This window comes from Rhineura floridana, chromosome 6, assembly GCF_030035675.1.
Source record: "Rhineura floridana isolate rRhiFlo1 chromosome 6, rRhiFlo1.hap2, whole genome shotgun sequence".
Classification (NCBI taxonomy): domain Eukaryota; kingdom Metazoa; phylum Chordata; class Lepidosauria; order Squamata; family Rhineuridae; genus Rhineura; species Rhineura floridana.
This window is the reverse complement of record NC_084485.1, coordinates 65,033,330-65,057,927: the sequence shown is the minus strand read 5'-3', so window position 1 is coordinate 65,057,927 and position 24,598 is coordinate 65,033,330. Positions and strand designations below refer to the sequence as shown.

The window sequence follows — 24,598 nt, the reverse complement described above, 5'->3', positions numbered from 1 at the left end:
ACTGACAGACTCTTTCAAATTTTAGAAAAAGTGTACAAGACTATGAGTTGTATTCAACATAGTGCTAAGTAAATGGTTCTGTGAGACCAAGGATTCCTCCTTGCATATTTGAACATTCCCCCCTCACCTCCTGTGTGCCCCCTAAATCTATTCTGGCAGTTCCTCCAACCCTTTGGAGCATATTTGGGGAGGAGAAGGGGGGAAAGTCACACTGTGCTAGTGCTAATCCTTGTGCTCGCACAAGATTTTAGTTGAATACCACCCTGTTATACTGTCCCATTGATTGGGGCTTACGGGTAATCTTCCCAGTGGATTGTGCTTTTAAGTGTTTATTTATTAAAGTTATATCCTATTCTTCCTCCCAAAGGAGGGTTGGCATGGCAGGTTCTTCTAGTACAGTCTCTCTGCTACTATCAGAATTATTGTTCTTGTGTTAGCCACTAACCTGTACTGAAGGTAAAACAGGTTGCAGTATATTTTCAAAAGCAACTACAATTAAACCAACAGAATAACACAGCCCAACAAAAAAAAATTTTTTTTTTAGTTGCCAAGGATGTTTGAATGACTTTAGGGTATTTGGGGGGTGCTAAATCCAAAAGTGACATTAGTTTTGCCGAATTGGCTCTAGTTTTTGAGATAATGGATACCCCTCAAATGGATAATGGATACCCCAATACGACCTGTAGCTGCTGACATATGCAGCAGGGTTTGGTCTGTCTTTTTACTCTTGAACATTATTTTGCAAGTTTATCCATTGCATATAATATCATATTGATACTTTTTTTTTTTTAAGAGGAATATGAGTTCATCACGAAGAGGCTGCTTAAACAATCCTAATGCATTCTGCTACATTTGTGGCGAACAGGGCCGGTTCCAAAGGGCAGCCAGGTTGGGCACTGGCCCGAGGGCCCCGGAGCTCTAGGAGTCCCTGGGGGCCCTCTGCTCCCCTTCTGCGATCCCGTGGATCGCAAGACGAGCTTCTGAACCGCCCGCCATCCCCCGTGCTTCACCTACCTTTCTCTGCTGTTTGTGCAGGGTTGCCATCAATAAAGATGGGGGGCGAGATTTCCGTAAGGGACTGAAGCCTCTGCCGCCATCTTGGTTGATGGCAGCAATGCACGCACTGCAGAGAAAGGTAGTGAAGTGCTGGGGATGGCGGGCGGTTTGGAAGCTCATCTTGCGATCCACGGGATCGCAGAAGGGAAGCAGAGGGCCCTGGGGCAGGCTAATGCCCAAGGGCCCCCGCATTCCTGGAGCCAGCCCTTGAGGCGAATACACTCTGCAAAAACAAAGAAAAAACATCACTGACTTTGTAAAACAAGCATATCTTGACTATTTTGGAGTGAAGCTTGGAGATCAAGATAAGCCTTGGGCTCCCCATAAGGTTTGCAAAACCTGTGTAGAGTGCCTACGACAGTGGGAAAATGGAGAAAGGAAATGTTTAAACTTTGGTGTGCCTATGGTGTGGAGAGAGCCGCAAAACCATCACGATGATTGTTATTTTTGTGTTGTGAATGTGAAAGGCTTCAATCGCTACAAGAAACATAAGTGGGAGTATCCTGATTTGGACTCAGCAAGGCGACCTGTGCCACACAGCGAAGACGTTCCCATACCAGTGTTTACCTCACTGCCTGACCTTCCATTGTCAGATGTCGAAGAAATGCTGGACGTGGAGTGTAGCACAGGTGGTAGCCCTGGAAGTGGATATGAAGAAAGCTTTTCAACACCTGAGCAGTTCTCCCAAAAGGAACTCAATGATCTGATACGAGACCTCAGTCTGTCAAAGCAAGCATCTGAACTTTTAGCATCCAGGCTAATGGAAAAGAACTGTCTACAGCTGGAAGCTAACATAACAGCTTATCAGACAAGAGAGGAGGGACTTCTTCCATACCTCCATACTTCAGCCAAGATGAAGAACTTGTATACTGCAATAACATTCCTGGACTTCTCCAAATGGGACTACCGGAATATCGACCAGAAGATTGGCGGCTTTTTATAGACAGCTCCACCAGAAGCTTGAAATGTGTTTTATTGCACAATGGTAACCGCTATGCATCTCTTCCAATTGCTCACTCAACAAAACTTAAAGAAGAATATGAAAATATCAAAATGGTCTTGCAGAAGCTCTGCTATCATGAGCACCAGTGGTCTATTTGTGTTGATCTAAAGATGGTGAACTTCTTGCTTTGGCAGCAAAGTGGATACACGAAGTACCCTTGTTTCATCTGCTTGTGGGATAGTAGGGCAAAGCGAGATCATTGGAAAAAAGTGACATGGCCTTCAAGGGAACACATGACTGTAGGTGCAGCAAACATCATTAACAAGCCATTGGTTGACAGAGAAAAAATCATTCTCCCACCACTCCATATCAAGCTTGGACTGATGAAGCAATTTGTTAAGGCCTTGGACAAAGATGGTGATTGCTTCAAATACATTTGTAGATTGTTCCTTGGACTGACTATGGAAAAACTAAAAGCAGGAATCTTTGATGGTCCTAAAATTCGTAAACTCATCAATGATTTGAATTTCACTAAATTTATGAATGATGTTGAAGCTTCTGCCTGGTGCAGTTATGTCTCAGTTGTCAAGAACTTCTTGGGTAACCACAAAGCAGACAATTATGAAGAATTGGTGCAAAACATGCTCGCTAACTTTAAACATTTGGGTACTAATATGAGCATAAAGGTACGCTATCTCCATAGCCACTTAGACAGATTTCCGGATAATCTTGGTGATTTTAGTGAGCAACAAGGGGAGAGGTTCCATCAGGATATGGAGGTGATGGAGGAAAGGTATCAAGGCAGATGGGACAGACACATGATGGCAGACTACTGCTGGAGCCTCCAACGTGATTGTCCTGATGCCCCACATAAAAGAAAATCGTACACACAGCGTTTTTCTATGCATTAATTGTGATTATCTTAATCAGCTTACTTTGTTTTAATGTTATTGTACTGAATACAATGCCATTAGGTATTTCATGTGTTTACTTTTGTATGATTTGAGACAGTTTCCATGTCATTTGTGGGTAGGCTATGCCTGACCATTAAATTTTTTGAATTTGTTATGTTTTTCAATGGGGGCATCCATTATCTCAAAAATTAGAGCCAATCTAGCAAAACCGATACCATATTCGGAATCAGCAACACAAAGTTACTCTAAAATTGATCAAACATCATTGGCAATAAAATTAGTGTTGACCAGTGTAATATATCTACTTAAAAAGACTAGACCAAATTAAAGCAATCCCATACCAATTTAACCTTGATCACAGAGGCATAGTTGTGCAGGGCCAAACTGTCTTGCAACTTCCAGTGATACACAGTTCATGCCAAGCCTTTCCCATTGACAAAAGCTAGAGAGACCTGACAAGTGGGGGAGGAGTATAGTGACTGCATGGAGAGAGCTTGGCTAGGCTAGCAAGGGCAGCCCAAAATTGTAGACCTGTTATTATCCATTGTATACAATTAGGGATGGACAGCAGAATTTGTCCAGATCCTGAATTGGTGTTAAGGATTACTCTGAATGAGGATTAGCAATAGTCAGACATAGTACCATTGAACCAGGCTGGGGGATGGGAAAGAGCAATTGAACCAGGCTGGGGGATGGGAAAGAGCAAGGGGTATTTCCTTGTAGGTGGGTCAGGAAGAGAAGGGAAGCTTGAAATCCTCTGACATAATCTGTAAAATCCATTATGTCTGTGCTGGCCCTAGTGTGTCTGCTTTCTAGAAAGAAAAATAAATTCAAGGTATAAAGCAGAGCTAATTGGTATCTCATTGCTTAAAGGTGAAAAGTGAATTATTTAAAAAATAATGTCTATATCTGTGTTTCTGGTTCACTAAGGGAATGAATTCTATGAGGTCTGCATTGTCTTTGAAGAAAAGAATATTCACAGTAAATGTATGGTTTTATCAAACTTACTTTCTCTTGCGTATTATCTTGTATATTTTCTCTTAATATAAGAGCAAATTCCTTTGTTTACATAAAATTGTCTGTGCACACAGATGTTTAAACACAAAACAGCCTTAAAACAAAGATAATCACACCATTAAAATATTGCTTGGAGAAAATAATTGCCTTGAACTGCTTCTTGTAGCTGCCTTGGAATAATCCAGTAAAGATCCTGTTTTCTCAGTGACTTTTTAACACTTGTTTATGGCTGCTGAATGAACCCAGAAGCAGAGTCTGTTTGTTCAGCACTACAAATATCTCCTTAATCCCTGGATTATTCCAAGGCAGCTATAAAGTCCCCTACTGTGCCCTGCATCCCAGTCCCCATTTGCTCCTTTTTTAGTGGCCCTTCATTCCTGCTGCTTACAACAGCTACTTCTTTAGCCTCCTAAGTGTTCATTCCTTTCCTCCCTCTTTCACTGACTGCTCCCTACCCTTTCTTTGCCTACTTGTAGTAATATATATTTTTACACATTTGCTGTGCAAGCATGAAATGGGCTACTGGGTACAGAAAATGGCATATTTCAAAAGTTTGTTTTAATTTTAGAAAAGTGAGTTTCTTGTCCTTGTGGTGGTACAGAAGACCTTGGAAGCTCGTGGTCTGTCTGGATGTTTCGAGCCTTTCCAAGGGCCAGGAAATGAGGTGTTTAATATCTTTTCCCCCCTTTGCCCTTCAATCCAACTAATCTCAGTGTCCTCCACACCCTCATCCCTTGACAGAAAGGTCAAGTATGTGTACGTTACTTGCTTCACATAAGGCAACTCCACCAAAGAACTGAGGCTTTCTTAGTACAGAATAGTGATAGGAGAGAAGAACACAGAATATGCACAGTCTTGCTTCTCCTTTCACCTTAAGCTTATTGGGGAGAGGATACAACTGGAGTCCCTTCTGGGCGGCAGTCACCCAGCTTCCTGCTTGAGCACTGCTGTGGATTGATCCTCTGACAATCCATGGGTGGGCTATTAACCTTTTGTATGCAGTCCGCTCACTGGGGCTTTTGGGCCTCCTGCTTAATCAAACCCAATGTTCTGAATCAGAACCCTACAATATGTGTCTCAATACTACTGCAGTTGTTCACTCATAAATGGTAGCAAATGGTAGAGGGTTAGAGTTATGTCCCACTCTGTCTTTGTTTAATTTTTGTAAATGTTAATTAAAAGGGCCTTTTCCCAGTGTCCAATTGGTCTATGCAGTCATTGTAACATTCAAAGAAGCATTTTTGGAGTGACTTCTAAAAATGTTGCTTTAGAACCTGATCCATGATTTTGTCCAAATTTATATTGGCTAGAGAGATTGATTGGAAACTGAAGGCAGCATTGTTAACAGTTCAGCAAAGTGCCATAAATATTTATTTTCATTTGTGTTTCATCAAACAAACTTTAGAAGTTGAGTTTGGGTCTTCCAGTTTCAATTTTGGTTGATTTTCAGATGGTGTGATTCACAGTGTATGCGTATCTGTGGTACTTCCCAGAAGTACTGTGTTAGAAATGGGCTACTCTTTAAAAGCCCTGCTGTTGGCATTGCTACTTTACTGTCAGAATAAATGATGAACAAGTGAGCATTTGTCTGACATTCTGTTGTGAGATGAGCCTTATGACTGCTGTTCTGACAGGAAGTGATTGTGGACATGTTCTGAGAAAGTTATAGCCCCACTTTTGGTACCCTGATATTTAACATTTTTAACAGCATTTGAATAGCACGTTTTTAACCTGCCTATCGGTTTTTATGAGTTTTAATTTGGTATGGTTTTAAATTTGTATACTTGTTTTTAATGTTTTTAATTGTTGTAAACCTCCCAGAGAGCTTCAGCTATGAGGTGGTATATAAATGCAATCAATCAATCAATCAATCAATCAATATTCAGTTTCTGGAAGGCTGGAGTTCACAGGGTCATCAGATAGCAGACCTGTAACTTTCTCTCAGCATACCATCTAATGTTTCTTCACAAGGGTTGATTATGGATACAATTCTGTTGAAATCTGGTTTGTACTGAATTTTGGAAAGAGAGGCCAGTGGCAAAGTCAACAAAAGTTCTAATAATACCTGATTCTGAAGGTGATTGTTCTGAAACAGCTACCAACAAATCAAATTTATTGTATTTTGTTTTTTACTGTGCTTTATTTTACAGAGTTCAGTGGCTTACAATAAATATTTGTATTGGATTTTATCATCACTCAGAGCTCCTTTGGGAACTTTCTGGTGAAAAGCAGTGTATAACAAAAAACAGTAGACTTTAAAGAGGTTTTGTAGATTGTTGTAGTATTTGTGCTGCAATGCCTGTAGAAAAGGAGTTGCTCATCTTTTTGGACCAGAGGGTACCTTTCGAATGTTGAGAGAGTGCTAGGGGCATTCTATGGCTACCATGAGGGGCATGGCATAACAAAAAATTAGGAAGCAGTCATGGTGAAGCTTTCACCCTCAGGTTGGTTGTTCAGTGGCATTGCTTGGGCGCATTACTCCTTAGATGACTGCCTGAGAGTTGTTCACCCTGCTTGTTTGGCTGCCTCCTTGCTTTCCTGGCAGCTTGCCTCTCTCTCTCACTTGCCACACACTGGCTGTGCTTGCTTGCTACACACCTCGCCCAACGCCTTGCCCACCTAGCACCATCACTTCTCATCATGCTGTTGTTTGCAGCGTCACCTGTTTGTTGTGAAGCAAACTACAGTGTGATGACTTCATACATTTCTATGTATATTGGAAAATACAAATAGTACGTAGAAAAGTTCAATATATTGTGTTACATCTCTTTTGCCTCTGTTACTATAGCAATGTGAAGAGAGAAGTAATATTTTGGTTCTCCTTTCCTTGCAGGAAGGATCAGAATGTTCTTTCACCTGTCAATTGCTGGAACCTCCTCTTAAACCAGGTGAAGCGGGAGAGCAGGGACCACACCACCTTGAGTGACATTTATCTGAACAACATCATCCCTCGGTTTGTTCAAGTCAGTGAAGACTCTGGACGACTTTTCAAAAAGGTAATAATTTTATTATGATACACACCCTTTCATAGCTTCAGAGACTGCTTTTGGTGACCAACTCTTTGGTGATGTAACACAAGTAAGAATGAGGATCTAGCCATTGTCACTTGTCCCTTAGTTGGGATCACCCTCACAGTGTGTGGCTCAGGGGTTACTTTCCTTGCCACCTATGCAGCCACGGGCAAGCTGCATAGTCCCCAGGATCCCAGTTGCCCCCCCAGCTGGCAGTTGCGAACAAGGAAGGGGCTGGCTTGTGCAGCTGTGGCAAGCTGAGCAGGCCCTAGCCAGCTGGGGAGGACTAGCTTCAGAGTGAGGCAATGGTAAACCCCCTCTGAATACCGCTTACCATGAAATCCCTATTCATAGAGTTGCTATAAGTCAGGATCAACTTGAAGGCAGTCCATTTCCATTTTGCGTCTGAATTAATTACTGTAACTTGCTGTATGTGGAGCTGCATGTAACCAGGGCTGTGGAGTCGGAGTCGGAAGCAATTTTGGGTGGAGTCGGTAGAAATGTACCGACTCCAACTCCAGCTTCAAAATAAATTTTGATTGACAATTTTTTTAAAATATAAATTCAAAATGTCAAAGAAGCTTCCCATGAAATCAGCTGTAGTTGAGCATTTCACATTTTGGAAAACATTTTGTGTGTTAGTGTATGACACAGGACCCAGATGAAGACAAATGTTGTGATGCCAAGATCAGCGCATATTCAGGCAGTGATAAAAATGCTCCTATGAGAGCTTCCAATTTAAAAAGACATTTACAGCCCTTTCCAGGGCTGTGGAGTTGGAAACAATTTTGGGTGGAGTCTGAGTCGGACAGTAGAAAAATAGAGGAGTTGGAGTCGAAGGTTTGGCGTACCGACTCCACAGCCCTGCATGTAACGACAGGTTGAAAAGTATGTTTGGTTCAACATGCAACTGCCTGGCTCCTGATTGGGGGCACATCAGTCAGAACATGTAACTCTGATGTTACTTTTTCTTCATTTAGTCCCTAAGTAGCTTCTGGGCTCAATTCAAAGTGCTGGTTTTGATCTTTTTGATGATCTAGGGCCAGAGTATTTTGAGAGCTATTGCTTCCCATCAGATGCTGTATTATGCTGTGTGCTGGTCTCTTCTGCCCTCAGAGGTGCAGCATGTGGGCCTTTTCTGTGATGCCACCAAGGTTGTGGAATGCCCTCCTTAATGCTGGCTTTCAGTGAACACTGAAGACACATTAGTTGCAAGAAGTTATAGGGGGTATGCTTTAGCTGTTCTGAGACTGCTGAGTTGTTGAAAGTTGTTTGAAAGCCTCAAACTTTATAAAGCCTCTGTAATTTTATGCTGTTGGGGGGGGACATCTGACCCCACAACACTGACATTTTGAATGTATATAGGATTCCAGCTAAGCCCTGCTTCTCCCTTGCCAGACCCCCAACTCAGCACAGTTCCCCCTTTCCCTTATACTAGCAGAATCTTAAGGGAGTTGGGGTACACTAGCAGCAGCCTCCCTCCAGCATAAGGGTATCAAGAATCACAATGCTAGTGTACCTTTATTCCATTGGTATTGTTATACAGTTGCACTTCTAAAATGCAAGGAGGTTTAGGAGCAATCCTGTTCTACCCAGTAGGACTTCTTTGTAACATGTTTTATAATAATTTCAGTGGTCCCTTGCTTTAAACTGCAATCATGACTGTGCTGAATTAGCTCTTTAAAAGCTGGGAAAGTGGGGTGGGGGAGCAAACTTCATCAAAGCTGCCCCTTCCCCAGGCTATTTCTTCATCTTAAAATAAAAGAAGAGTGAATGGATTGTTATTGCCACACCAAGGCAAATCCCACACTCCCATGAATAGGCATGGGGTGTTGCATGAATTGCATGCAGGGTTTGTGTGAATGGGGTCATATCTGGTGTGCGCTGTCTCTTCCCCTCCCTTTTAAAACCCTTTGGAAAAGTTTACTAAATATCAGTGTGCATTAGTTGATATTTATTTGTTTGCTTGGTTTAAAAAATATATACCCTGCCTTTCCTAAACAGTTCCTAACAAAAAAGGAAAAATACAAAAGCAATAAATACAGAAATAAATTACAAATGAAAAACATCATTATTAAAAAGAAGCCAGGAGCAGAGGATCCTAAAATGGCACTGCAATGTACTGCAACCCTATACAGAATGTTTAAGGGTTTGATTGACATTCGTCAGGCTTATGTTCTCTCTCAGAACATCTCATTCTGAGATGCCTGGGTTTGTGTGGTGGTTCTGAAGCAGAGATGGCATCACCATTTGTTTTCAAGCAATGTGAAAGTAACACTTTTATTTGACCATCTAAAACTTTATGCTAATTAAATTATAGTTGATTAAGTACTTAAAAGGGATTATTGAGTGACAGGGACCTTTTAGTTTCCCTTAATCTTCATAGACGATAACTAATGTTTCTTCATTATACTCTTGAGGACAACATGAAAAACAAGTTGGCTGGCAACCACAGAGGATTTCTTTGGAGACATATTATAATCTAGCACATTCACTTGGCTGAAAACAATTCCCCCCCCCTTAATTAATTCCACTGTAGTTTGATGATCAGACTCCCATGTTCTGCGTTGGCTAGAAAAGGGACAAGGAGCTATGCTGGCTGAGGCTGACTGGAGTCCAGCAACATCTGAAGGGCCACAGATTCCCTATCCCTGGGTTAGAGTGGTGGACTAGGACCAGGGAGATCTGGGTTCAAATCTCTACACAAACTCACTAGGTGATATTGGACCAGTTGTTTTCTGTTACCTATCTTATCTCTCAGAATGGGAGAATTATGTATACCACCTTGAGCAACTAGGAGGAAAGATGGAATAAATATGTAGGAAACAAATCAAGAGATCAGATACATATTTAACTCTGGCTGCTCTTTCACTAAGGCTTCCATCATTTTAACTATGTTGCTGCCATTTTAAGTAGAGGCTGTATTCTTACTGGTCATAAACATTGTGTGGAAAAATTAGTGATTTGGACTGCAATCCTGTGCATGCTTTCTTGGGAGTGAATCCCACTGAAATCCAGTGGAGTAATGTGTAAAATATGTGGTAAACAACTGTTGGATCTTTGTTTAAAATCCTTCCTATTTAAAATCTCCAAAAGGGTTTGTGAATCTTTTTGGCAGAAGTGGCTTGTGTGCAATATGCTCTCCAATTCTCTGTTACAACCGCTATGCAGCAGTCAAGGAGAAGGGCCAGTGTATGTACCAGCTACTCCTTTTGAACTGTGCTATGGGGTGGTGATGGGGCTGGTTTGCAGAGGCTAATGATGCTACCAGTTTGCACCTCTGCAGCCTGCTAGAGGCTTCTGTAGAAGTACACCATGGTTGCACCTACACTGCACAATCTAGGGCAGCCTTCTCCAACATGATACCCTCCAGATGTTGGACCCCAGCTCCCATCAGCCAAACCAGCATGGCCATCAGGCATGATGGGAGTTGTAGTCAAAAATATTCAGAGTGAATCAGGTTGGAGAAGGCTGGTCTAAGGCCTCCACCTGCACTAAGTTTTGATAGCAAGGGAAGAATTGATAAACCTCCCTTCCCCACTTTTTAAAAGCATAAACTGACAGACCGGAAGGAAGCTAACATTTACATTGCTAAGGAAGAGTACAGCAATGAGTTTCATCTGGGAATAGAGAATTAATACAGATAACATGATTTATTTATTTATGTATTATTTGAAATGGTAGGTAAAATCTCTTGGTCTGTTTTTAACTAGTGGTGTGGGTTTTTTCGTCACTAATTTTGCATAAACAGGAGCTGTTCCTTGTAAGGATTTAGTATCTAGATAACAGGTTTGCCAAGCTGGTTAATTTCCAGAATAGTTTCTTATGTTAACTTTCTTTATGCTTCTTATGTGTCACTAGCACATAATTCTTTGCAATCAGTACCTCCTGGGGAACCTCTCTTGGAGTGACATGTGATATGAGAAATGGAAATACTTTGTGACTGAATCCAGACCCACTGGTGATTGTGCTCTTTGCTGGAAAGGTCCCTCAATTTCCTGCATCGCAATCAATTTGACAAGTGTGAACTAGCACAAGACTACTGATAAAGGCCAAATATCAAGCTCTATTTGTTAACTAGCAAATAGCCAATTTGTTTAAATGTAGAATTATGAAAGGAAGCAACACTATCAGTACCATGCCATTTTCATGTGCTGCATTTACTATGTATAATTGTACTCACTACAATCAATTGGATTGGCTAAAAGCAGTTATTTTAAATAACCCCATCAGTTATTATTAAAGTGTAATAGGGTTGTTGATAACCATCTCTTTTGCAAATGGGCTAGAAATTAAGTTTCAATTTGTTTTGACTTCAATTTTTTAAAATCTCTTTCTGTATTTTGAATGCAGAGCATAAATAATGTTGCAATTTCAATTTTTTGTAAAATTATAGATAAATGCCACCGCAGCGAAATTACCACTGGGTGTGTGACTTCAAATAAAATATTTTAATTGTTTACCTAGTGGCTATTTGCAAAAGTTAGCTGGTCCCAATTTTCAGTGTCACAACTATTTGTGCCCTAACTCAGGAATGAAAATCCAAATGTTACATACCAAGATGTGCATTGGGGACTTATTAATTCAACACATTCATGATAGAGCAACTCTGTGCAGAGAGAGAGAGAGAGAGAGAGAGAGAGAGAGCGCGCTTCAAATGACAGTGCTGGATGAAGGAGTAGTTCCCAAGGTGAGAACCTGCTATTCAAGAGGGAATGTAATTCCAGCTAGAACAAGTTGTTTCCCTAATTCCCAGGCATGGGAACTGCCCACATATAGACATTGGTCTAGCACTTCCACAGCCTCACCTGATTCAGATGTTATGGGGAGACAGAGGATTAGAGAGAGCTGGGGGTTACCTGCATATTGGTGACACCACGTCCCAAATCCCTGGATGTCTTCTCTCAAATGCTTCCTATAGATCAGTGGTTCCGAAACATTTTTTTTTACCACCAATCCACTTGAAAATTGCAGTGAGGGTCTTGGTGGATCACTTTATACTTTTTCTGCCTGTTGTAACAATTGCAATTCCACAGAATTCAAAATGTAATACAACAAAATACAATACACCTCTTTACCCTGGACTTTGATACCTGAGGTACATATTTTTAGTACTACTTTTGTCATTGTAATTTGTTTTAAACTGCTTTTAATGTTGTATACAAATACAGAAATACAAATGTTGTATTTTAAATTGCTGTGACCCATCTTAAGACCTTAGGGTTTGTTTAAATAAATAATAGTAATGAAAGAAACAAAATAAATACATTAAAATATGAATATCCAATGCAGTGGATGTGCCATCTTCCATCTTCATCCACAAATCCAAAGATCACCTGAATGAAGCTCACAGATCACTAGTGCTTCACAAATCACAGTTTGGGAACCCTGGCTGTAGATGCAAAAACTGTGGGGGATAAGATGGATCCTGCAGGGCTGAGCAGTAGTCCCCCATAACAAGTCGTTGGTAGTGGTCCTGCAGGTATGCGATAGAGGCAGTATGCTTGCAAATCACAGTTGCTGGAAACCATAGTAGGGGAGAATGCTCTCGTGCTCAGGTCTTGTTTGTGGGCTTTGTGACGCCCTTCCCTGGCTCTCCCTGTCAGGTTCCTACCTGCTCGTGGTTACTGCCTGTCACTAGGCACCACCAGGGACTCCACCAGTCCGGACTGTCCTTTTTTATGGTTTCTCTCCCCGCTCTAGCACAGATCTCAACAGATCCCCCTGCTAGGCGGCACCACCAGTCACGTCCTAATACCAGTATTCCCAGAGACTCTGAATACTTGTGGTGTTATTCTCTTCACCGCTGCCACCATTTGTTACAGTTTCCCTTCAGCCTTGGTCATTACCTTACCCTCCCTTCTGGTCTGTGAAACCCCAGCCAAGGATCAGACCTTCGGTAAACCAAATATAGTTTTTATTAAATATAACAAAGATAACAAGATTTCTTCATAAGGCACATAAGCATATGGTTTTATCTAATACTAATCCGAACTCCACCCCCCTCCTTCTCCACGCTCTCCTGACAAACAACTCTCTCAAACCCACCAAAACAACCCACTCACTTTCATCACCCAGCTTCCACTGTCATCCTTCCATTTATACCCTCAGCCATTTTAAACACTCAGCCAATCATCCAGCATTCTACTGCCCATTCACTCCCCCTCCTCTTTCACTCCACTTACCATGTATCTTCTATTCAAACAGCACTTACCCTATTTACACTAATACAGGAACATCACATTTCCCCCCCCCCCTTAAAACAACAGCAGAGTATTATTCCTGTTCCAGGATTTATACGTCGCGTTAACAATATAACAAGTCTCTATGGGGAAAATGTCTTTCTTTGTTCCTCCGTCTGGTCACGTCACTGCAGTCCCAGCCACTTGCCTGGAAAGTCCATCGGCCAGTACATTGCCTTTGCCTTTTATGAACTCGAAGTCCACTTGATAGTCTTGTAGGGCCCAGGACCACCTCTGCAGCATAGTGTTATGGTTTTTCATAGTCTGCAACCATAACAAGGCCCAATGATCCGTTGTTACCGTGAATCTTCGTCCCCACACGTATGGGCGCAACTTGTTCAGTCCCCACACGACCTCTAGGCACTCCTTTTGGACCGACGAATAGTTTTTCTCCCTCGGCGTCAGCTTGTGACTCAGATACGCCACTGGATGTCTGGTGTCTTCTCTCTCCTGCAGCAAGACGACTCCCAGCGCGAGGTCTGACGCATCTGTAGCCACGATGAATGGTTTCTCATAGTCTGGTGCTATTAATATGGGCCCTTGGCACAAGGCTTGCTTCAGCAGATCAAAAGCCTTCTGACATTCATCCATCCATACCACATGCTCAGAACACTTTTTCTTTGTCAATTCATGCAAGGGGATAGGCCACGATTGCACTGCCTCTACCTTGCTCCATAAGGGGGTGACTTTCCCACTCCCCACCCCATGTCCTACACAGATTACTTCACTCACAACTTTCCCATTCACACAGTATGGCATAGATCTGATTGGGGCATGATCTCCAGTATCAATGGAATGTCTGGCTATACTGGTTTGGCCAGGTTTATTGCTAAAGAGATTCCCATAGTTTTTCAAAACTCTCAGAATCTCTTCTTTTACTTCCTCCTTCACCTCTTCTGACCATTCTACTTGATCTACCCCTCCTTTGTCTTTGCTTTCCTGTACCGAATCCGGAAGTTCAGGCCCACTTCCCTCAGGGAATAAGGTAACTTGCAACACCTGTGCATCCCTGGTATGGTAAGGCTTTAACATATTTACATGAACCACTTTGCTTTTGTTTAATTGGTCTGTGGTGATTACATACGTCACTGTGTCAAGCCTTTCTCTGATGGTATATGGTCCTTCCCAGTTAGCCTGTAATTTGTCATGTTTCCTGGGTATGAACGCCATAACCATATCTCCCACATCATACACACGTTCCCTGGCTGTTCTGTCATACCAGTAACTTTGCTTCTGCTGTGCTTGACTCAAATTCTTTTTCACCACCTCCATCATTGATGTTAATTTATTGCGGAATTCCAATACAAAATCTACTACAGATGTTTTGTACTCTCCCAGGGTTCCTTCCCATGAATTTTTTAACAGTTCCAAAGGTCCCCTCACTTTTCTAGTAAACATTAGTTCAAAGGGTGAGAAGCCTGTTGACTCCTGAGGGACTTCTCTGTATGCAAATAAGAAGCATCCCAACCGTTCATCCCAGTCTTGTGGGTGATCTTGAACATAGCTTCTTATCATGCCCTTCAAAACGCCATTGAATCTCTCTGTTAGCCCATTAGTGGCGGGATGGTAAGTAGTGGTCTTTAGATGTTTTAGACCACAACATTTCCACATACATTGCATCACTTCTCCCATGAATACACTGCCTTGATCCGTCAGCACTTCATGAGGGAAACCCAGCCTCATAAAGATTTTTAATAAAGCCTCTGCCACTACAGGGGCTTCTACCGATCTTAGTGCTTCTGCGTCTGGGTACCTGGTGGCAAAATCCACCACCACCAATAGATATTTCTTGCCATGCCTTGTGGGTTTGGAAAAAGGGCCCACCAAATCTACTCCCACTCTATAAAAGGGTTGTCCAATTATAGGAAGGGGCTTTAAGGGTGCCTTAGTCTTTACTCCACTTTTTCCCACCTTTTGGCATATTCCACAAGATAGACAATGTTGTTTTACATCTCTGGAGATGTTTGGCCAATAATAGTGTGCAGCCAACCTCCTTTTGGTCTTTTTTATTCCCAGATGTCCTGCACATGGGACATCGTGGGCTACCTCTAGCAATCTGGTTCTGTATTTGCTAGGTACTATCAATTGCTTCACTGGTTCACATTCATCCTTTCTCTCAGCAGGCATCCACAGTCTATATAAAATCTCATTCTCACACACAATTTGATTCCTCAGCTTGTCAGTGAAAGGAATCTGTTGGGTCAGGGCTTGTTCCTTTATTTGGTTCAAACTTATATCTTTATGCAGCTCTTTCCTGAACTGCTCTGCTTCTTTATTATCAGAGACCAGTTGATACAGTTTGTCTCCTTCAGCAGGCCTGCTAGTGGTTGCTATGGTGACCTGAGGCTGGCTAACAGATTCCACCCTGTTTTTTTCAGCCTGTGCTAACATGGCTTCTGTTTCTTTGCCAAGCTGCTGTCTGGTCACCACATATATTTTTCCTTGTGCCCCCATAACATCTCTTCCCAGTATTACTGGTTCTTGTTGCTGGGCATTAATGCCTACTTTATATCGGCCCTCTCGGCCTCTCCAAGTCATTTCCACCAGGGCCACAGGCAAACTTTCTGGTTGACCCCTCACTCCTTGGATAGTCACAGTTTCCTGAGGTAATATTTCCTCAGATTTTATTAAATCTGGCCTCAGTAATGTCTGAGCGGCACCAGTATCAAGCAATTCCCAATAATTTGCCCCTTGTACACTCACTTCCTCTCTCAGACTTGAATCAAGGTCTGTTACTTCTGTCCAGTTTATCTGGCAGAACTGAAACTTTTTCGCTGTTTCTAAAGCCTTGGGCTCTGTTTTCACTGCCCTTGTCTCAGCAGGATTACTAATGGGGTTGGCAACCTCACATTGAAAACATAGGTGCCCCGGTCTACCACATTTGTAGCATAATTTCTCCTCACTTTTAGGGTACACAGATCCACCCTGGGGTGTCCTGTGCCCTTCAGATTTTACTGGAGAACTCACTCTCTGTGGTACCACATCCTTTCTGCCAGCGTTATATGGTCTGGGTTTAAAATCTCTCGATGTTTTCCCCACCCAGCCAGTTCTGTTGGAGGCGAAGTGATCCGCCATCTCTGCGGCCTCCTGCACCGATGTAGGGGAACGGTCTTTGACCAGGAGCCTTATTTCTGGTGGTAACTGATGGTATAATTGATCCAATATCATGAGGTTTTTCACCTCCTCCACAGACTGAGCTTTTGCACTTGTCAGCCATTTCCCAAATATGTCCATCAGTTTTGCCCCCAGCTCCACGAAAGACCTCCCTGTCTGTATCTGGCAGTTTCTGAAAAGCTTTTTAAAATGGTCAGGTCCCAGTCTGAATCTTTTGTAGACTGCCTCTTTAAACTCAGCATAGGTGACGGGCCTGTCTGAGGGGAAATATTGGTATACCTCTGCCAATTCCCTTCTGATCAGGTTTGATAAATACTGCATGTATGTATCTTCAGGTAGCCCCCACAACTGAGCTGCCTTTTCAAAGGTTGTGAGATAAATTTGAGGATCTTGTCCAGGCTCATAGACAGCAAAGTCCTTTGGAGTAATTTTTATTTTTGCTCCATCTCTGTCTTTCCTTGTCTCCTCAGAGTGAAATTTCTCTCTATCCAATTTTAATCTTTCCCCTTGTATCTCAGCATCCACTCTCATTCTCTCTGTTTCCATCCTCAATCTCTCAATTTCCAACTCCCTCTGTTTATCTTTTTCCTCAGCTTCCATCCTCAATCTCTCAGTTTCCAACTCCCTCTGTTTGTCTTTTTCCTCAGCCTCCCATCTTAACTTCTCTCTCAAATACTCTATATAAGCGGGATTGCTTAAGTATCCTTCTGGGGTCTCTTCCCTGACAGGTTGTTTTTGCTGGGCAGTTGCAAATCCTGTAAGTGGTACCCTCAATTCATCTACCCCTTTACCCTTGTGAGGTAAATTGAATGTTATGCACTTCTCCACCAGCTCCTCTCTTTTCATTTTTATATATTCAGCCGTGGTGTTTGAGTTCACTCACTCTTTGCCACACACTCTTTGCCAGTCACTCTCACAAGTAATCTTGTTTTGTTATTTCTGTTTGTCACACCACTGTTAGGGATTCTCTAGTATTCGTACCACCGTTACAGCCAACACCTGTGACGTAGTCTCCTTTGTTCGTATCCCACCTCTACTGCCACCACGTGTGACGCCCTTCCCTGGCTCTCCCTGTCAGGTTCCTACCTGCTCGTGGTTACTGCCTGTCACTAGGCACCACCAGGGACTCTACCAGTCCGGACTGTCCTTTTTTATGGTTTCTCTCCCCGCTCTAGCACAGATCTCAACAGATCCCCCTGCTAGGCAGCACCACCAGTCACGTCCTAATACCAGTATTCCCAGAGACTCTGAATACTTGTGGTGTTATTCTCTTCACCGCTGCCACCATTTGTTACAGTTTCCCTTCAGCCTTGGTCATTACCTTACCCTCCCTTCTGGTCTGTGAAACCCCAGCCAAGGATCAGGCCTTCGGTAAACCAAATATAGTTTTTATTAAATATAACAAAGATAACAAGATTTCTTCATAAGGCACATAAGCATATGGTTTTATCTAATACTAATCCGAACTCCACCCCCCTCCTTCTCCACGCTCTCCTGACAAACAACTCTCTCAAACCCACCAAAACAACCCACTCACTTTCATCACCCAGCTTCCACTGTCATCCTTCCATTTATACCCTCAGCCATTTTAAACACTCAGCCAATCATCCAGCATTCTACTGCCCATTCACTCCCCCTCCTCTTTCACTCCACTTACCATGTATCTTCTATTCAAACAGCACTTACCCTATTTACACTAATACAGGAACATCACAGGCTTCCCATAAGCATCTGTTCAGCCACTTTGATAACAGGATGCTGGACTAGATGGGCCATTGGCCTGATCCATCAGGCTCTTATGTTCTTAACTGCTGTAACACTACACATTCGACTCCCACTTTGGGAATCTGCTCCGGAAGGGTGCCGTGGTCAATGGTATCAGAGGAAGCCAAGGGAGCAAAGAGAATCAATAGAGTTACTGTCCCCCTTATTTGTCTCCTAATACAAGTAATCAGTCAGGATGACCAAGGCTGCTGTGGTGCCAAAACATGATCTGAAGCCAGACTGAAATGAGTCCAGATTAGCTGTTTCATCCAAACACATCTGAAGATATGGCCATGGGACTGAATCGGCCTTGGTCAACCTGATGGATGGCCTTTGCCAGGAGCAGGGCAAGGAGAGTGCATCTTTGCTCCTCCTTCTCTGTCTTTCTGTAGCTCGTAATACCATTCACCACGGAATCCTCCTGGACTGGCTCTGTGGGATGGGCACTAAAGGCAGTTTTACAGTGGTACTGGTTCTCCCAAGCCCAGATAATTGTCAGGACGTATGGTTGGAGTTCTGATGTTTCTGAGAATGAGCTAGGAGAGGGGGGCAGCTGGGCTGAGGATTCTGAAGGGGAGGGGGAAGCTTCCCAGATAGAGGGGGGAAATCTTGAACAGACAACAGACTCAGTTCTCACGCACTCCCCCCCTAGGAATGTGCTGCAGTTACAGACAGAGAGGGAGGAGGAGGACCAAGGTCGTTCGGCTGCAGAGAAGGGTAGAGAGAAATCGCCTGAGGTGTCGGGCCAATCCCCCCACTTCCCACCATCCTTTCCGAATCAGAAAGGGAGGAGGCAGCCGCTCCCCCATCGCCCCGCACACGAAGGCAGTTAGAATTGCGCCAAAGAAAAGAGGCGGGAAGGGGCGTAGATGTGGGCAGTTTGAGGTGGAGTGAAAGGATCCGGGCCCAAAAACCCCCTTGATAAGGGATGGGGAATGCTTGAAACTTTGTTCTATCAACTCTCTTCCATGCCGCGGGTTTTGGTTCATGTTAAGAGTTCATGAGGCGAAGAAGCCTATGTCTGGAAATTACTCTAATAAAAACTGATTTGCTTTCATCAAGTGATTCTGTTCTTGAGTCCCAACCCGGGCACGACAGTTTGATAGAACCAACTACTGAACCCTCCTTACTCCCGCCACTTGAACGTGACAAGATGGAAAAGGGAGCTGCTGGGGGGGTAAACCCCACTTCTGAGACGGAAGAAGTGAAGCTACTGAGGTCGAGTGTGGCAGACCTACAGTCGGATGTTCAAAGCCTGTTAGCAACTGTGAGAACCTTGAAAGTGGACAACCAGTGCCTGAAATCCACAATAGATTGAATGCGGGCAGCCCCTGCAGCCACCGTGGCCAAGATCCCAATTGGATTACCACCCAAATATGCGGGCCAGAGCAATCAGATCTCCACTTTCGTGGCCCAATGTGAGATGTATCTGGACATTAAGGATGCAGAATTCCCCAATGATGCTGCCAAAGTGGCATTTGTGATCAGTCTGTTGGAAGGGGAAGCTGCCAAGTGGGTCACCTCCTATCTGATCAGAAAGGATGCCATCCTGGGCAGGTATGGAGCATTTATACAAGCCCTGACCGAAATGTTTCAGGATCCCCAAAGAGCCGAGACGGTGGCTAGGCAATTGAGTGCCCTGAAGCAGGGAAAAGGAACTGTGCTGGAATACACCAATGCCTTTAAGATCTTATCCCAAGAGACTGGATACAATGACTCAGCACTGATGTTTATGTACCGAAGTGGACTGAATGCTGAGATATTGGATGAGCTGGCCAGAGTCGCACCTCCAACTGATTTGTCTGGACTAATCCAGCTGTGCCTACAAATTGATCACAGACTGGAAGGAAGACGGTTAGAGAGAAAACAAGAGGTGCAAAAATATTCAGCCTCAGTATCCCGCAGTAAAATCCCTTCGACCCCCGGGACATCAGGCAACGTGGGGGATGGCTCGGGAGGGGCGCGGACGAAGCTGTCGGAGGAGGAAAGAGACAGACGTCACAGAGAACGTCTCTGGTTTATTTGTTCCAAGCCAGGCCATCTAGCCAGGGACTGTGAACTGAAAGGAGACCGAACAGGGCCATCGGGAAACGGAAGCACCCAGTCCTAGTGCAGGCCGGAGGACTGGGGGCAGCGGTGTGCAAAGGGCCTCCGTTAACCCATCCCCCCCTAAAAGGAGTTCTGGTATTACCCATTAGGATTACAACTTCCACAGGAGTGCAGTTCCACTCAACAGCATTGATCGATAGTGGAGCCTCTACAAACTTCATCGATACCGCCCTAGTCAAATGCCATCATATCCTGTATCGGAAACTAGAAGCCCCCTTATCAGTGGAGACGATAGATGGCAGACCACTAAAGTCCGGGGGGGTCACTAGAGCCACTGGGGATTTGAAGCTAGAAATCCCGGGGCACGAAGAGTTCATTTCCTTGTGTGTGTCAGACCTGTCTAACTTTGAGGTGATTCTGGGAATGCCATGGTTGATAAAGCATGACCCAAAAATAGCCTGGAGAGAAGCAGTCGTGTGGTTTACGTCCCAGTATTGCCACGAAAATTGTCAGCCAGAGAAAGCAATAAAAGCCCTAGCAGGAGCTGTGCAGGAGGTCAAGGAGGTGACCCTCCCCTCGAAATACCTGGACTTTGAGGATGTGTTTAGTGAAACTGAAGCCGAGACTCTACCCCCCCATCGGCCGTATGACTGCGCTATTGATTTGGTGCCAGGAGCGAGCATTCCTGCAGGCAAAATCTACTCCCTCACAGAACAAGAGAGAGTAGCTCTAAAAGAATTTTTGGAAAAGAACTTGAAGCGGGGATTTATTCGTCCCTCGCAGTCGCCTGCAGGAGCCCCCCTACTCTTTGTGAAAAAGAAGGGGGGTGAATTACGACCTTGCAATGATTATTGCGCCCTCAACCAAATTACCATCCCAAACAGCTACCCCCTGCCCCTGATTCCAGAGTTATTAGATCGACTGCGTTCGGCCACAATTTTCACGAAGTTGGATCTGAGGGGGGCATATAATTTGGTCCGAATGAAGGAGGGACACAAATGGAAGACGAGTTTCAACACCTCTTATGGTCAATTTGAGTACCTGGTCATGCCATTTGGGTTAAGTAACAGTCCAGGAGTGTTCCAGAAGTTCATGAACGAAGTGTTTAGGGACCTCTTGGACCAGTACGTGGTTTGTTATCTGGATGACATCCTGATATTTTCAAGAAACCAGTCAGAGCATGACCAACACGTGAGAGCAGTGCTGGGAAGGCTGAGAGAGAATCACCTATATGCCAAGCTGGAAAAGTGTGGCTTCGACCTGTCTTCCCTGGACTTCCTTGGATATCGAATTTCAGCAGGGGGAGTGGAGATGGATCCCGGAAAGGTGAGCTGTGTGTTGGATTGGGGACAACCGACCACCAAGAAAGACGTGCAACGTTTCTTGGGCTTCGCCAACTTCTACAGGAAATTCATCCCAGGCTTCTCCAAACTAACCGCCCCCCTCACAGACTGTTTAAGGGGAAAAGGGAAGTTTCAGTGGACAGATCAGGCAACAAGAGCGTTTGAAGACCTGAAAGAGAAATTCGCCTCCGAACCTATCCTACACTTTGCTGACCCGACCCGGCCTTTCGTCGTGGAAGCTGACGCCTCGGACCGGGTGATCGGGGGGGTTCTCTTGCAGCCTGACAGGGATGGGAAGGAACTGCACCCGTGTGCGTACTACTCTCGAAAGCTCAAGGATGCTGAGAAAAACTACACTGTGTGGGAAAAGGAACTTTTAGCTATCAAAGACGCATTCGAAAACTGGAGGCAATATTTAGAGGAGGCTCGACATCAGATAGAAGTATGATCTGATCACAAGAACCTTGAGAGCCTACAGACAGCTCGGAAATTGAACCAGAGACAGATACGCTGGTCGCAGTTTTTCGCCAGGTTTAACTTCAAAATAAAATACCACTCCCATACAAAAAATCAGAGGGCGGATGCCCTATCCAGACAACCCCAATACAAAGACGAAAAGGCTGACCCCCCCCCAATACATCATCCCACCGGAAAAACTCACGTTAGGAGCCTGTCAGCCGTCCTGGGAAGAAGAGCTCAAGAGGGCCCAGCAGGGGGATCCAGACATACAACATTACATCCAGGAAATAGAGAGGAGTACGGACTCAGAAGTAAGTTTCCACTGGAGGGATGGGTTGTTGTGGTTTAAAACTGCCAGATATGTGCCAAAAGGGGACTTCAGACTCAGAGTATTGCGTCAATGCCATGACGTCACAGCTGGGCACTTCGGCATTTTTAAAACCATTCAAAATGTAGCTAAGGATTTTTGGTGGCCTCAAATGCGCAGAGATGTTGAGAACTATGTAAAATCCTGCGCCGTGTGTTTGAGGGCGAAGACAAGCACGGGCAGGCCAGCAGGGCTGTTGGAACCTCTAGCCACTCCACAGGGGCCCTGGCAGGACCTCTCCATGGATTTTATAACCGATCTACCAAGGTCACAAGGAATGACGGCTATTCTGGTGATAGTGGATTCATTGACTAAAATGGCTCACTTCCTCCCTTGCTCTGGGGCCTTGGACGCCAAGGAGACGGCAAAGTTGTTCATAAAAGAGATTTACAGATTGCATGGGTTGCCAGACAGCCTCGTCTCGGATTGAGGCACCCAGTTCACAGCTAAGTTTTGGAAGGCTGTTTGGAAGCAGTTGAAAATGGAGCTAAGGCTCTCCTCCTCTCACCACTCCCAGACTGATGGACAAACTGAGAAACTTAACACAGTTTTGGAGAGATACCTGCGTTGTTACGTATCTTACCAGCAAACTGACTGGATTTCCTATTTACATGTTGCAGAATTCGCCTACAATAATTCCGTGCACACCAGCACGGGGCAAACACCCTTCTTTGCTAATTATGGATTTCACCCCAAAGCTTTTCCCAGCAGCTCAGGCAGTGGGCCGGTACCCGCGGCCGAGGAGTTTTTACAGGAATTACAGGCAGCCCAGCAAGTGCTGAAACAACAATTAGACGAAGCCAAAAGGGAATACAAAAGAGTTGCTGATCAACGTCGGTATGAGGGGGCCCCCCTCAAGGTGGGCGATCAAGTGTGGCTGTCGACCCGCTTTCTTCACATGCCGGGTAAGTGCAGAAAGTTGCAGGATAGGAGAGTGGGACCCTTCGAAATCCAGGCTCAAATCAACCCAGTGGCTTTTCGTTTAAAGTTGCCAGAGACTTTTAAAATGCACCCAGTATTCCACCGTTCCTTGCTAACAAAGGCCGCAGCCCCCAGTGAGCTGAGGCCGATAGAATCTCCAGGGCCACCGATGTTGGTGGGGGGGGCAAACAGAGTTTGAAGTGGAGCAGATCCTAGACTCCAGGAGAAGGAGAAACCAGCTGCAGTATCTAATTCATTGGAAGAATTATGGGCCAGCCGACAGATCCTGGGAAAAAGCAGAGGACGTTCACGCCCCCATTTTAGTGAGAGACTTTCATGAGAAATTCCCTCATCGCCCCAAACCAACAGGGTGGGAGGGAGCACAGCTTGGAGAAGAGAATGATGTCAGGACATATGGTTGGAGTTCTGATGTTTCTGAGAATGAGCTAGGAGAGGGGGGCAGCTGGGCTGAGGATTCTGAAGGGGAGGGGGAAGCTTCCCAGATAGAGGGGGAAAATCTTGAACAGACAACAGACTCGGTTCTCACGCACTCCCCCCCTAGGAATGTGCTGCAGTTACAGACAGAGAGGGAGGAGGAGGACCAAGGTCGTTCGGCTGCAGAGAAGGGTAGAGAGAAATCGCCTGAGGTGTCGGGCCAATCCCCCCCACTTCCCACCATCCTTTCCGAATCAGAAGGGGAGGAGGCAGCCACCCGAAGGCAGTTAAAATTGCGCCAAAGAAAAGAGGCGGGAAGGGGCGTAGATGTGGGCAGTTTGAGGCGGAGTAAGAGGATCCGGGCCCAAAAACCCCCTTGATAAGGGATGGGGAATGCTTGAAACTTTGTTCTATCAACTCTCTTCCATGCCGCGGGTTTTGGTTCATGTTAAGAGTTCATGAGGCGAAGAAGCCTATGTCTGGAAATTACTCTAATAAAAACTGATTTGCTTTCATCAAGTGATTCTGTTCTTGAGTCCCAACCCGGGCACGACAAGAATAGTGCTGGGAGAGTGTTTTTCAGATCTCTGCCATTTATGTTAAGAGATGCCACAGAGCACTAATTTATCCCCAATGAAGCCATTGGGAGCGATCATTATGGGGTTTGTGGCAAGGTGCCTTCAAAATGCTGATGATATTCAGCTCTATTTCGCCATAACATCTGAATTGGAAGTGGCTGTGCAGACCCTGGACTAGTCCCTGGGTGCAGTAGTGGGCCAACTGATGGAAAATAAGCTGTGGGAGGTAGGAGGAGGGGGGACCCCAAGATGCCATCCACGGTCTTGGATGCCATCCACTTTCGTTGAAAATAAGCTGAGCAAGAAAGAGGCTCTGCAGGTGAGTGGTTCTTGTGTCTGAGAAATTGGTGCTTACTTTGTAGGGGGTTGCACTCCCTCTGAACGA

The 24,598-nt window shown here is 44.5% G+C and overlaps 1 protein-coding gene across 6 annotated transcripts in view; it reads left to right on the top strand.

The window, feature by feature from the left end:
- SRGAP2 (SLIT-ROBO Rho GTPase activating protein 2) overlaps nt 1-24,598 on the top strand; it is a 332,663-nt gene that overhangs the window by 134,682 nt on the left and 173,383 nt on the right. For all 6 annotated transcript variants that reach the window (XM_061632118.1, XM_061632116.1, XM_061632117.1 and 3 more), the window contains exon 4: nt 6,764-6,926. In XM_061632118.1, the coding sequence (XP_061488102.1) occupies nt 6,764-6,926 (163 nt within the window). The remainder of the gene's footprint in view (nt 1-6,763; nt 6,927-24,598) is intronic.